Here is a 15,983-nt window from a genome sequence, read left to right as displayed (position 1 = left end):
GTGGATGGAGGTGGTTGTCTCCCTGGACACCCTGCTGCACTCTTCACTGGCAAAGGAGGCTGGTCAATTGGCTGTTCAGAAGCAACACATTGTGTGCTGTGTCGCTGTGCTTTTGGCCTATGGCTATTTGAAAGGGGAGAGCTATTATTAGTGGAACATGGTGTGTAGCAAGGCCTGAAAGGCCGAGCAATCAAGGGAACTGTGTTAGATTTGATTCGTCCCAATGTAGTGGGCACTAAGGGTGGTGGGGGTGCAGGGGGAGGAGGAGGGCGACCATGCGGTGGTGTCCTCGGCTTTGCGGTTTGTACTGAATAAGAGATAGCTGGGACAAGGATTTCACACGAAGCAAGCGATTCACACGATGAAGGAAGGCTGAGACGACGAGGGGTGGGTGATGACAAAGGACAGCAAGATGGACAACGGCTACCTGGGGAGCCCGGTGAGCAAGGGCAGCAAGAGGGGCCAAGTGACTGGAAGGATCGATGGCCACGTTGCTTGCCAAACTCTGAAGAAGTCGGGGTGGTATTGAGAGCGGCTGCAACACCCTGTACTAGTGAGCGGGAAAGATGGAAATCTGTGAGAGTTGATGCCGGTATTGGGGGATCTGAATTGGTAGAAGGTGAAGCAGGTGGTGCACTAGCTGGCCGTTTTGGAGGAAAGGATGACATCGAGCGGCTGGGTGTAGATAAAGAAAAAAAACCTGGTGAAGACGGCAAGCTACACGTGGTCACTGGAGGTGTGGAAGGCCGAGGATTGGTGTTCGGTGTCAAAAGATCAAGAGCAGACTTTGCCGCAGTGGGGCTGAGTGAGACTGGTGTCGGCGGGAAGATGAGTGCAATGTTGACACCTTCGGTCGGGTGCAGAGGGCAGGAAACCTCTGAAACACCGTCGGGCCGTGGCTGAGTGAGAAGCTCCCCTGGAGGTTTCGGAGGTGACAAAGCATAAACAAATTCAATTCAAATTGGAATCAATACAACCAAAAATGTAAGCAGCTTGCATTTTTTTTTCCCCCACATTTAAATTTGAAAGTTCCATTTGAGGAATTGCAAATACAATATTTCATAGTTTCAAATGGAGAACAATTTCATTTTCAAATTTGCTATGAATCTGAGTAAACCTCCATGCTTGCTCCATCATAGAGGTGTCTCGACCTTGTTACTGTCATGAAAGGTGACAGCAAACTAGAATGGCACTCGGCAGAGCACATAGCTACACGGGGCTCAACAGTTTACGCTTTGTAGCCAAATGATTGGCCAGATCTGCATCTGGACCTGAACCAAAATCTAATCGGCTTGTTCTCGTCACCTACCCAACTCATCCACATAGTTTTGTCATAATCCGGCCATAACCTTTTGATATATCATGTTATACTGTTATATCGCTTTTGGCCCCATCTCTCAATTATTGTGAAGAATCATTTCAAAAAATTAAAATAAATTCTTGAATCCAGATCTTCACCACAATCAAATCAATTAGTTCTCATCACACACCCAACACAACTTTTTGAAACGTCGTGTTATATATCGTGATTGGCACTCTCTCTCTCTCTCTCTCAATGGTGAAGAATCACTTGAAAAAAATTGTGGTATCAACATCCGAATATTCACCAAAATCGAATCAATTTGTCCTTACCACGCACCCAACCTGTCCACCAAGTTTCAATCGAATCCATCCATAACCTTTTGAAATATCATGCTCACAGGCAAAACATGGGGGTGAATACATGACCTTCGTCCACCTTCGGTGACGGAGGTGACAATACAACCCACCTCACAACCACTCTTTCCTCCTTTTCTGCAGATGGTAAACAATATTGGTAGTACGTGCATGCCAGTACATGCGTGGCCGTACGTACAAAAAACAAAAAACAAAAAAAAAAAAACAACTTTCAAATCGCTTGCCAGAAACAAACACACAGGCCGTTCCTTCGCTCTCGCGTGCCCGTACATGCGTGGCCGTACGTGCAAAAAAAAACAAAAAAAAACTTTCAAACAACCACACAGCCCGTTCCTTCGCTCTCGTAAACGACGATTGGATTGGGGCATTGTGTTTATCTATAAATGCACATAAGAAATCGAGAAATTATTAGAATACACTAAGTCATCACGATCCGGAAGTCCGTACATTGTAACCCATAATGGGGAACGCGGCTGAGGTTCTCTTCCCCATCGGCCACGCCGACGCAGCAACGTGTCCCATCATTGGTTTGGTAAATAAATGGCCATAACATGGGAAGCACTTGTACGATTAACATCAAACCTTGAAAAGGCACATCCTCAGGTCCCCAGCAATATACCTGGCAAGTTTCAATTAGATCGGATGTAGGACAACGAGGTCATTTTTTAATACAAGATATAGGCTCATGGAAGAGTGAGATTGCAGATAATAGAAATAAAATGCACTCACAGTGGGGATGTGGGATGGGGACGGGGGCGAGGGGGAAATTGAGTGGGGTGTTGGATGGGGATAGAAAAATTCAGATGTAGGAACACATGGTGACTTTTCTGTACTGTGTCGGCAAAAGGCCAGGCCCCAGAGATTAGAAGTACAATCACTCCAAGAACGCAGACCAACATTTACCAAGCTAATGGAGGCCGTCACCAGGTGGCGCTGCTATTAGACAGGCTTCTGGCAGTTATTGTTTGGTATCGACCTCACATCCGAGGTAAGTTGAGGATCTGTTGGTAAATGTTAAAGATGCTTTGGTGGCTTTGGAGGAAGAGTACGTGAGTTTTTTTTTTTACCGGAACCCCTGGCCAAATTACAAAATTCTGCCTCAATTGACTGCTGGGGAAGGTAATGGAAAATGACCCAGCATAATCCTTGCCACGAGACTGCTTCAGCAGCACCGACATTGTTGGCAGTGTGTGGACAAAATGAATGATGAATCCTTGCATTATTGGCTGAGGCATCAATGAGCTCATACAAATACACATACATTCATTCCGTGACATGGCATGTCAGAAAGTAAGCAAAGGTAGCCAAGATACTGAGAACATACCTTTGTGTGTAGATAACCTCGGCAAGTCTTTGATGAAAACATAGCATTTGTTGTGAAAAACCAATTACATTGTTTTTTTTTTTAATGACAATATTTTATTTGATTCATTACCAATTTTGCCACAAGGGGGAACCAAAGCAAATAAGAAAACTTGAACAAATTTCCAACTCCCGGTAAGGATAACATTCCATTCAGATCATAGTCACAGGTTTGGCTGCAAAGTCATGCTTGTGTACTCGTCAAAATAACCAAAGACCTCTCTTACTCTCATGCCCAGCCCTGTCCGGTTTGGAATTCCAACGTGAAACCAATTGGGCTGGCGTGGACGGTACAGTACTTTAATACTCAGAAACCGGGAGCAAAGTAAGAGCAAAGGGTGTCAATACCTTTATAGGCATAACAGTATGGTAACGCCGTATATACACACTGTTGTGTATTCAACACGTCTATTTAAATGTCGAGATTTTTTTGGAAAAAAAACCATACAAGTCGTATGTGCTCAACACAATATAATAATTGCACAAAACATTACAATAAAAAGAAGAAGAAGAAAAAGAGCAATCAGAGATTGCAGACCCTCACCAGGACTTGTTTTTTGTGGAGTTTTGAGTGGTGTATTTTGTGTGATGTTTGTGTTCTCGTGTGTTACGTAATTAACTAGAGGGGGAGCACTCGGTAGAGTGCAAAACCTCCACCGCCAATACTGCTGGGTCACTTAAGTGAACCTGATATCCTATTCATTGTAGGTCAAAACGGATCAGACTCTACTGAACCACGATTGAATAAACTAAACTAGATCGACACGCATGTAGAAATGCCAAAAAAAATAAAATCGAAATTTTTTTGAAAAAAAAGTTGCAAAATGTTGTTTTTTTCTGTGACAAATTTTTTTTGGGGGGGGGGTTGGAAATCACGTAAAACATGCAAAAATGCAAAAAAAAAAAAAAAATTCAAATATTTATCAAATAAAATCGAAATTTTTTTGAAAGAAAGTTGCAAAATTGTCTAAGTTTTTTTTTTTGAACCAAGTCCAAAATGTAATGGCATGATCCTTAGACCAAACGTAATCCCCCCCCCCACCAAGTTTCGTCAAAATCCGTCAAGGAGTTTTTTCATAATACTGTTCACAAACAAATGAAAAGCGTACCTTGGCCTAAGGCCAAAGGTTATCTTGCCAAAAGACCTTGATTCATTTTTTTTTCATTTCAGTTTCATTTTTTAATGAAAAATCAGTTTTTTCGTCATGACGTCATAACGACGAAATTTTTATATATCTGAGAAACACTCTTATTGGGCTTCAATTTGAGGTACTACTCGATATTGTTCGTCAAAGATTTTAAAATGACCTTCATGAAAGTCAACTTCGACCTTAGGCGCTAACCATGAAGGTCAAGGCCGATCACCACCAAAAACTAATCAGATGAGCGCCTATCGATATGCTATATATCCACCAAGTTTGGAGATTATCCGATAAAATTTACTCAAAAGTTAAGGGTTTCGTTGATTTTGATGTTTGACCTTCTGGTGACCTTGACCTTTGACCTTGACCTTCGAAATTTTGGGCGTCGAAAGCTATTGCGCTCACGAGTATACATGTCAAGTTTGAGAGCCATTGCTTTAGAACTGTGACTTAGAGAGCAACAAAAAAACAAAAACCGATCGAGTAACATCTTGCTTTGGCAAGATAACAAACAGACAGGGGTGAAAACAGTAACCTCCGTCCATCTTCGACGGCGGAGGTTAATAAGAGACATAACTCGAACTGCCACTTTATAACTGCTGGCAGTGATGACCGGGGGTACCAAGACGTCCCGCTTTGATCGGACACTTGACCCTGACCCATGACGTTTATTATTATACTGAATTTAGAATGGGATTAAAATAAATTAAATTCAAATCAAATGGAAGACCAAATTGGTACAATCCTGCATTGGAGTCATCATAAGGAACCCAAACAATCAAAAACCAAAGATGAAGTCATCAGGAGGAACCTGGATCGGATTCGGGTTTCAGCTGTGACTCCTCTACCCTCAAAACAATCCAGGCACAGCCAAGTGAACCTTACTGAAAATGAAAGGAAAAAAAAAAAAAAAAAACAAGAAAAGAAAAGAAGAACCCAGATCAAAATAATTAAATAATTCTGCCTGCCAGACCATGTGCCCGAACAGGTTGAAATTTAAAACATACTCCCCATCACAACTAAAAAATAATTTTGAAGTTTCATGTTGATTGATGAAGCGGTTCAACAGAAATGATTAAAAAAAAGATTTTTTCTAAATCCAATATGGCTGCCGGACCGTGTGACCTATCAATTATTTATGAACATGGTATCCAAGGCCTGGGGAATATGCGAATGAAGTTTCCCCTCGATCTGTCCAGCCATTCTGGAGAAGATGTTCTTAAAAATAGATTTTAGGGTAAATCCAATATGACTGCCAAACCATGTGACATACAACATCATAGGTGTGAACGTTTTGTTCCTCATGGATAGGCGGTCATACCTTTAAAGTTTCGCCTCGATCTGTTCAGCCGTTTCAAAGATTTTTGAAGTTTTAAAAAAAATAAAACAACAAAAAAAACAATATGGCTGCCAAACCACATGGCTGATGTCATCAATTTTTTTTTCTGTAGACCAATGTATCCCGAGATGCTCAAAAGTTTTCATACTGATAGGATGTAGCGTTCTATGGATGAAATTATGACGTCATAACGAAGGCACTTATGACATCACAAGAAAAAAAACTTATTCCCCATGAGAAGTACTTGCCACATGCCAAGATTCTATATTTTTTTTTTCCGAGGTGCACTTTCGAAGATAGAGGTCCAAAGCTTTTCCTTTTTTCCAACATGGCTGCCACACCGCATGACCTATGACATCATAATTATCATTAAAACATTCTACATGAGTGGGTGCTCCGATGGTGAAAATTGTCATTTTGTGATAACTCGTTCACAAGTTTAAATATCATGCCATACAGTACATCATTTGTGCCCCTCTCAATGGTGAAGAGCCACTTAAAAAATTTAAAAAGTTGTCGTATTCGGATCTTCACCAAAAATCGAATCAATTCGTCCTTGTCATCCTTCCTATATATAGTTCACGGACTGGTGTTTGTTTGTTTGTCGTGCTACTCCTACATTTCTCGGGTGATTATATACAGACTTGCTACATAGGATCAGCATCACCCCAATTAGTGTAAAGTGGTGTTTTCATCTTTGCCAGCAGTTTTGGGGGAGGGCGAGGGAGGTGGATGCAAATTCTCTACGTAAATGTATATCGTGTAGCGCCGCCCCCAGGTGGGGGAGGGTATTACAAATCTTCACCATTTACAGCACAGTATTCCTGTCCCCACGCTTTCCAGTGTGGTGAGGTGTTTTGAATTATAAGCAGTACGTATGTTTTGGCTTCATACACGGAACCTGTTTTTTTGCCAATACAGAGCTGTCAGTTACCTATACACTACCCAAATAAAGGTATGCCTCAGAAGAACGTGCTACATGCTTGGAACAAGATCGCCCAGAGGGTGGGTGGTCTGTTAGTACACCTAACCTGTCCACCAAGTTTCGTCTGAATCCGTCCATACATTGAGATACCCTGCTCACAGACAGACAAAGAGGGGTAAAAACAACCTCCATCCACCTTTGCTGGCAGAGGTAGTTAGTGTGTCAACTATACACAGCATAGAATTATAGATCAAGGTTAAAAATTAAAATAAAATAATTTGTTTTTTGATGCAACATAGTGTAACGTCATTGCACAAGTTTTTAATGATTATTTGCAATACAGTTATAAAATATTGAGGAAAAACATTCATAATGAACTCCAAAGTTAGAACCACCCCCAAGGCCTAATGTTAAAAAATGCATGCTCCATGGCCATGTGTACAAATACCTTGCATGTTGTGACGTGATGAAGGGTGTTGGTTTAATGATAACAAAAGAATAGTCCTGCCTTAGTTGAGTATGCCAAAATAGTGCATGCCTTTAGAGACCTGTTTATAGAGAAGGTGAGTCCAAAATCGTTTTTTATATTTATTATTGATGAGCAGGCAAGCATAAAGCAAATGCATTTGTGTTGGTCAGATCAAGAACGGTTTGATAAAAAGGTGTGATCAGTCATCTGAAAAGTGGTACAGGAGGTTCTCCAAAGAGACAAAGGTTACTGAAACAACATTTTGTGCAAGAATGCTGGCAAAAAGGAATTAAATTATAAATAAAATGATGTCACTCCGGTTGGCAAGCTGCTTGCTCACTCAAACAATCCAGCCAGCCATTGGCAGGCAGCCCCTCCATTTTAGTTTTGGAAGCGAGTGTCCTTGAAGAAAGTTACATATATTTTTATATAGACCTAACTATATAAACTATAAGACAGTTGATTGATCCTAACCTTGATTGATAACAGTTGTTATATCCTAGGCAGTTGATCCTAACAACAAGGGGCGAGAGCGAGGGGACGTCACAATTCTTCCTCTTCTTCATTTGATATTACGTCACAATTGACGCTGGGGACCTGAGTGTTTCCCAGGTGTTTCCCAAGTTATGGCCATTTATGATATGGTTGGTCCAATCCAATTGAAACAATGCCCCAATCCAGTCATCGTTTGCGAGAGCGAAGGAACGAAGCTGCACATACTGGCACGCACCTACGGGCCCGCACTATCAAATGTATATAAATATCTTCTTCTTCTTTCGGCTGCTCCCGTTAGGGGTCACCACAGCAGATCATCTGTCTCCATTTCGCTCTCTCCTCCACATCTTCCATTGACACTCCAACCACCCACATGTCCGCCCTCACTGCATCCATGAACCTCTTCTTTGGCCTTCCTCTTCTCCTCTTACCTGGCGGCTCCATCCTCAGCATCCTTCTCCCGATATACTCTGCTTCCCTCCTGTGCACATGTCCAAACCATCTCAATCTCGCCTCTCTCACTTTGTCTCCAAACTGTCCTACCTGCGCTGTCCCTCTAATATACTCATTTCTTATCTATAAGATAAGATATATCTATCATATCCATCATATCCATAAGATGTATCTTATCTATATCTATCCTATCCATCCTCGTCACTCCCAACAAGAATCGCAGCATCTTTAACTCTGCCACCTCCAGCTCCGCTTCCTGTCTTTTTGTGAGCGCCACCGCCTCAAAACCATACAACATAGCTGGTCTCACTACAGTCTTATATACTTTCCCCTTCACTCTTGCAGCTACCCTTCTTTTGATGAACTTTTGATGTTTTTTTTTAAAGATTCGGACGTATTCATAACGAGTTGGTCGTATGCATAACATATTAGTAACGGACACAGAAAGTTTCGTTGTCTTATAGATAACTTGTACCAACGAATGCTTAGCCTGTTGTCGGCGTTCACAACCAATGCCCAACGATAGTCTAACTTATGCATAGCGCACGGCACGTATCGCCGATGATCACGTGGCGTAGCCTATTAAAAGGCTGCCGCACAATGATTCAAATCAAAACCGCCGGAAAAATGGAAGTGTCAACATCGCAGTCACACCTTGGCGATCTTGCCAGCTTATGCCGACCTCTGAAAAATGCATCTAAAACGCTGACGCACGTCGAATACGGTATGGGTAAGTTTGGTATACGTGGATAGAACGCTAAAGTACGCTATCATACGTCATAGTAAGTGGAGTAGTCTTGAAATTTTAAACATGTTAAACATTTTACGACGTACTTGCCGTATGCCTCACACGTTCCGCATGCGATGGGAATAAGTTGTACGCACGATATGCGGTCGTTGGCGCACGTCAACAAAAGTTACTCATAAGTTGAAACACGTCGAGGTAATGGTTGGCGTCAGTGTTCCAGACTCCCTGTTTTTATTCGGTATGACGGTGATGTTGACACTTCGATTTCTAGTGCGGTTATAATACAATATAATTAATAGGCTGCCACTCAACGATTTAAATCATAACCACACTAGAAATCGAAGTGTCAACATCACCGTTGTACCGAAGAAAAAAAAAAAAAAAAAAAAAAAAACAGGGAGTCTGGAACACTGACACTAACCATGACCTCGACGTGTTTCGACTTATGAGTAACTTTCAAGTAACTTGTGTCGACGTGTGACAACGATCGCAGAACGTGCCTACAACACGTTACTCATCGGTTAGAAATAAGTTTCGCATACGCTAAACATTACCTCGACATGTTTCGACTTACGATTAACTTACAATTAACGTGTGTCGATGTGTGTCAACGATCGCGTAACGTGCCTACAAGTTATGGCCAGCATAGCGGAACATATACGCTTGTGAGTCATACGCTGGCATAAGTCTAACAAATTTCAAGCATGCAAAAATTTGAGGACAACCGCAAAGTTCAACGATGAAAGCCAGCATACTACGACGTATGGCAGTGTTTTTCAGTGTGCTCTCAATGTTTCCAAAACTTACCCATAACGTATTCGACGTGTGCCAGGGTTTTAGACAATTTTTTCAAAAATCGGCATAAGCTGGCTAAAACGTCAAGGTGTGACTGGGCCTTTACCTGCAGCACATCCTTCCCAGCTCGGTCCCTCTGTCTTGCCAATCGGTACAAATCCTTTTCCCCTTCTTTTGTATCAAACTTCTCATACAGCTCGCCATATGCCTTTTCCTTTGCCACCTCTCTCTTTGCCTTGCGCCGCCACTCCTTGTACTCCTGCCTACTTTTTTCATCTCTCTGACTATCCCACTTCTTTTTGCCAACACCTTCTTCCTTATACTTTCCTGTACTTCCTCGTTCCACCACCAAGTCTCCTTATCTTCCTTCCTCTGTCCAGATGTCACACCAAGTACCTTCCTAGCTATCTCCCTCACCACTTCTGCTGTAGTTGCCCAATCATTCCACCCCTCTTTACCACCATCCAACACCTGTCTCACCTCCTCCCTAAATTCCACACAACAGTCTTCCTCCATCTGGTCCTTGGTTCAGCCCTCACCCTCTTCCTCAACCTCACCTCCAAAATCATCCTACAGACCACCAATCAATGCTGTCGAGCTACACTCTCCCCTGCCACCACCTTAGTCTTTAATCTCTTTCAGGTTGCATCTCCTGCTTAAGATGTAATCCACCTGTGTGCACTTGCCTCCACTCTTGTACGTCACCCTGTGTTCCTCCTTCTTCTTGAAATACGTACTTACCACTGCCATTTCCATTCTTTTTGCAAAATCTACCACCATTTGCCCTTCCACATTCCTCTCGTTGAGACCGTACCAACCCATCACCTCCTCATCCTCTTTATTGCCTTCCTCAACATGCCCATTAAAATCTGCTCCAATCACCACTCTTTCATCCTTGGATACACTCTCCAACACTTCATCTAACTCACTCCAGAAATCTTCTTTATACTCGATCTCACACCCCACATGCGGGGCATATGCACTGATGACATTCATCATCACCCCTTCAATTTCTAACTTCACACTCATCACTCGGTCCGACACTCTCCTCACCTCCAATACCCTCTTGACATAATCCTCCTTCAGGATTACCCCGACACCATTTCTCCTCCCATCCACACCATGGTAGAACAGTTTGAAACCACCTCCAATGCTCCGAGCCTTACTCCCCATCCACACACAGTATGTCCACCTATCTTCTCTCCATCATATCAGCCAACTCTCGCCCTTTGCCGGTCATAGTCCCAACATTCAGAGTTCCAACTCTCACCTCCACACTTCTACCCTTCCCCCTCTCCCACTGCCTCTGGACCCGCTTCCCCAGTCTCCTTCTCCTTCTTCGCCCAGCAGTAGCACAATTTCCACCGGTACCCTGCTGACCACTGGTGGTGGTCGTTGGTAACCCGGGCCTCGACCGATCCGGTATGGAAATTCGTTTTGTTGTCCGCATAATGATTTGGCATAGGTTTTTACGCCGGATGCCCTTCCTGACGCAACCCTGGTCGCCTCTTACGACACACAGGGATATGGTACACCTATTCTAACCGGGGTATACACCGGGCCCAGTATACTGGTACTCATTTCGCCGACCTCGGAAGGATGACAGGCTGAGTCAACCCCCTGGTGTATATCAATTCAGTGGCCCAACGGGGCTTGAACTCAGGGCCTTTTGGGTCCCAAGCCGCTGCCCTAACCACTGCGCCAACACCAGGTGTATCTATAAATATATATAAAAAATATATATTATATATCATTACCCTCATAACAAAAGTGCCTCAGCTTCATCAACGAATAAAATGACTTGGGCACTCTTGTTTTGAGGGTGACGATATGATAAAAATGATTTGAATCTGGGTTGCCAAATGACATCATGAGTTAAAGATATATATATATATATATATATATATATATATATATATATATATATATATATATATATATATATATATATATATATATATATATATATATATATATATGAATATGAGATTGCTCTAACAAGAGTGGAGAGGATAGAGAAGATGGTAAATTTATACATGCGGAAATGGTTGGGTTTGCCAAAAATGTTAGCGAGTTTGGTGTTATACAGCAGAAGTTCAAAGATAAAGCTGTCATTTAAGTCACTAGCTGAAGAATATAAGATTGGGAAAGCCAGATTCCAAATGATGCTTCGAGATTCAAAAGACCCAGTGATCAGTGAACTGGGGCCAAAGATAAGAACAGGAACCAAGTGGGATGTTCAGAGGATGGTTGAAGATGCGGAGAGTAGGTTGCAAATGAAGGAAATCATTGGGGCAGTGCAGAAAGATAGGAAAGGATTTGGTTGGAAAGAACAGAAACGGTGGCCACAAGTGAGTGCAGGTGGGAGACGAGAGATGGTTATCGAAGAGATTAAATGTATGGAAGAGGAGAGAAAAATGGTTCAAGCTACAAGTCAACCTCAGCAATGAGCATGGACAGCATGGGAGATGGTTGTGCAGAAGAATGTCAGCTGGGCATTCGCTGTGGAAGATGGAGTCACAGCGACTAATCTTTGCACTTAAATCAATGTGTGACCAGATACCAACTTCGGTGAATGTGGCAAAATGGAAATTGTCTGAGTCAGTAGAATGTGCCAAATGTGGTAGAAGAGAGACATTAGAGCATGTACTGTCTGGTTGCCCAAAATCTCTGGCCAGTTATACTTGGCGACATAACCAGGTTTTGCGAGCGATTGTCGAGGTTACGAAAAGGCGATGTGATGAGGCAAACAAATCAGACATAAAAGAGAAGACCATTATCACGTTCATAAAGGAGGGTGAGAAAGTAAGGTTAAGTAACATCAAGGGGGCAACATGCATTTTGAAGCCAGGTGTGGGCTGGCAGGTAGATGCAGATTTGGACAGAGCGCTGAGGTTCCCATCTCATATTGCAGTCATCCAACAAAGACGTGATTTAATTATTTGGTCTGATGTGGTAAAAAGGGTTATCATCGTTGAGCTGACAGTACCATGGGAAGGAAATATGGAATGGGCACGTGAAAGAAAGTTGTCGGTATGAAGGGGTAAGAGAAGTGTGTGATGACCGTGGGTGGATGTGTGATGTGCTTCCATTGGAAGTGGGTTGTAGGGCTTTTGTGGCAAAGTCTATGCTGAAGTACCTCAAGATGATTGGAGCGTCATCAAAGCAAGTCAAGAATACTATGACACAATTACAGGAGGCAGCAGAGATAGCCTCATTGTGGATTTGGAGGCAGAGGCAAGTGCAATGATTCCATTCACATGTAAAGGCAGGTCTGTGGGGATCTATATCTGGTCAATGATATCTGGTGGTGAACATGTGGGCTAATGTCGCTTGGTGGTGCGTGTGCTGCACTGCTGGAGCCGCCCATAAGGAGCTGTACTGAAGTAGGCCCCGAAACAGTGTCCTGACACTGTATTTCCTGTTATAAATATATATCGTTACCCTCATAACAAAAGTGCCTAAGCTTCATCAACGAATAAAATGACTTGGGCACTCTTGTTTTGAGGGTGACGATATGATATAAATGATTTGAATCTGGGTTCCCAACCGACATCATGAGTTAAAGAGGATTAAAAAAAAATGAAAAATAAACCAATGTCACCCGCAGGGTGACCCATATCTTGCCAAAAGGTGACCACGTGTGACTTCTTTAAGGTCACACTGAGGTGAACAGAGCTGCGATCCACCAGGAGCGACTCCTTGAGGAATATCTGCCTACGAGAGATTCCGATGAGAATCGTTCTACAAAGTAACAATGAAAAATATGCTTTTGCCTCATAACGTCACCAAATGACGTCATAATGTCTCAAGCTTGACATATCTAGAAAGCACTCATCGAGGTGTTCAATTTGAGGTACTACACGATATGGTTCCTAAAACTTGAAAATTTGACCTTGGGGTCAAATATGTTTGACCTCAGGCGCTAACCATGAAAGTCAAGGCCAATCGCCACCAAAAATTAATCAGCTGAGCGCCAGACCATGAACTATATTCCCATGAAGTTAGAAGACTATCCGATCAAAATTACTCAAAAAATAAGGGTTTCGTCGACTCCCCTGATTTGCGACAAAGTGACCTTGACCTTCAAAATTTTGTGCACTGAAAGGGACCTCTATAGGCCTCTGATATGCGAAGTTACAAAAATTTCCAATGATAACTGTGCTCTGCAGAATTTTTTATACGTGATTACAGACAAGCAAACAAACAAACAAAAAAAAAACATACAAGCTGACGAACATATCTTGCAAAAACTTCGTTTTGGCAAGATAATAAAAACAAAAAACACAGGTGACAATGGAGGATGCACCTTCGTGGTGTACTGCAAACTTGAAGACCTGGAAGGAAGAGTGATATTGAACAATGTGGATGAAATGAAGCATGGATGGGATGTGGGAATAATAGGCCATATCACGTGCTCCTGAGATGGTGCTGCAAAAGATGCGATTGCAAAGAATACAATTGTTTACGTTTGACTTGTGTTTCTACTCCTGTCCAAGTATGTACCTGATGCTGGGATTCCAGGTTCAAATCCAATTTACTGTCTTTTACTGTTCTCCCTTCTCTTGATAAGCATACATGTTCTCCAATTTACTGTTTTTCCTTATCTTTCACCTCCCATCCAAAACCATGATCTTTTCTGCCCCCATTCACTCCACTCCAAGCCTTCCTCTTTCCAAATTTCCAGTTTTTCCTTCCCGAGTTTGGTTCTGTATCCATCGTGTAAACCCCGTGTGTCTTCCCCGGCCCCTCATTCCTCCCCACATGCCATATTTGTTCAAGTCTCCCTCTATTTTGTCCCTCATCCCTGCTGGTGCTGTATTTGCCATCTCTCCTACTGTTCATTTTATTATGTTATGTCCTAATCTGTTCTATGTTCTAGCAAATCCACAAGCCTCGACTTTGCATTCAAAGAAAACAAACAAACAACAAGGAAGCATCTTAAAATGCAAAGTCTGTCTGCATCTGCTTTGTACTCACACGAAACTTGACAAAAACAACAATGAAAACAACATTGTACAAATTTTTAATTATTTTCTCCATATTCTCATAATCAAGGTTTGTTGAAAATTTGATGACAAAAAGCTCAAATGGTTAAAAAGAAAAGAAAAGTTATTGCCTTGACAGACGCACAGAGACACACACAGACGATTGCAAAACCGTGTGTCCCAGTGCATGGGGGACGGGCTAAGACGGCCTCCTAACCTTGTTGTCGATGTAATGCTTGTACAAGATCCCACATGAGCCTTTTCACAGTATATATAAAATCCCCTGAAATGTGCTTGTACACTTCATGAAGTGCTTCCATGAAGTGCACTGGCACGGCATACTCCCACAAACCTCTCCCACCCCACCAACCAATCAATCTCTATCTCTATCTCTATCTCCTTCCAATCCTTTCCTCTCAACCCTCGCTGTTTTCCTTTTTTCACAATGTAATTTCTCAGTTCCCTGCACCTTCGCTCACACAATCCAGAGATGCTAGAGTTAAAATTAAATGGTACAAATGATGATACTTGTGAAATTGCTTTATCCTGTAAATAACTTGAAGTCGTGGAAGGAGAATGTTCTGAAGACACGATTTCGAGGAAAACACAAAAGACAACCTTCATGGCTCGTTGGCAGCTACCAAGATTAACAATAATGGTCATGGTCCCTCTCTCATTTCCCTGCAGATAAACTGGTTTCCTGTTGTAACTAAACGACTGCCCTGATCTTGACAAAATATAATGCACCCAGGTTGCATTTCAGGGTTTTTCTTTGAAAAACTTTAAATCACAAGGTGGCACTCATGAAGTCACAACTATGACAATGAGCAAATGTATACAGTCCAGGACATCGAGATATGGATCCATATGTTAAACTCGAGAGTTGATAGAACATATTATCCCATGCTGTTTTGAGAAACAACGACATGGGTGAGGTCCACGAGTGGCAAATATGATTGGTCATCAGGATGTAAAATGCTGTTTAAGATACTATGTCCAAATACTGCTACATGGAAGGACTTTGAAAGTGCCAAAAAGGTGATTTGTGTTCTACAGTGTTCATATATATATATAATTCAATTGAAATAAAATAAAGATTTTAAAGTTTGGAGAAAAAAAACAAAATTCTGGAATTTATTGCCATTGATTCAGCATCTTTTACACCACCTTACATTGGTTCTTCATGCCTGTTGTTAGTGTATTTTATGACATTAAAACCAGTAAGTTTCCTCTTTGCAATTATTTTCAATTTTGTTTCACTGCCGGACAGACAGACAGAGTGATTCTGCTGCTTTCACAGCAAGTTCCAACCCACAACCTCCAGGATGCGAGTCTAGTGTCCTCACCAATATGCCACTACTGTCCTGACACCGACCTCTCCAACCCCTACGAGATTCATGCATTCTGCCAAGGTGTGTATATATATATATATATATATATATATATATATATATATATATATATATATATATATATATATATATATATATATATATATATATATATATATATATATATTTATTTCAGCAAGCCAATTTATTTATTACGTAAGCACAGGTTGAATTGAGAGAATTTAAAAATGAGAAAGAG

General features: G+C 41.9%; 1 protein-coding gene across 1 annotated transcript in view; it reads right to left on the bottom strand.

The window, feature by feature from the left end:
- The window catches only part of MFHAS1 (multifunctional ROCO family signaling regulator 1), a 52,005-nt gene that overhangs the window by 1,185 nt on the left and 34,837 nt on the right, over positions 1 to 15,983 (bottom strand). Inside the window, 1 exon segment of the mRNA XM_085849798.1 lies at positions 2 to 916. Within this exon segment, the coding sequence (XP_085705924.1) occupies positions 2 to 916 (915 nt within the window).

This window comes from Eptatretus burgeri, chromosome 12, assembly GCF_056783735.1.
Source record: "Eptatretus burgeri isolate ZD-2024b chromosome 12, Ebu_testis_v1, whole genome shotgun sequence".
In the NCBI taxonomy this organism is placed as follows: domain Eukaryota; kingdom Metazoa; phylum Chordata; class Myxini; order Myxiniformes; family Myxinidae; genus Eptatretus; species Eptatretus burgeri.
This window is presented reverse-complemented; position numbering and strand designations above follow the sequence as displayed.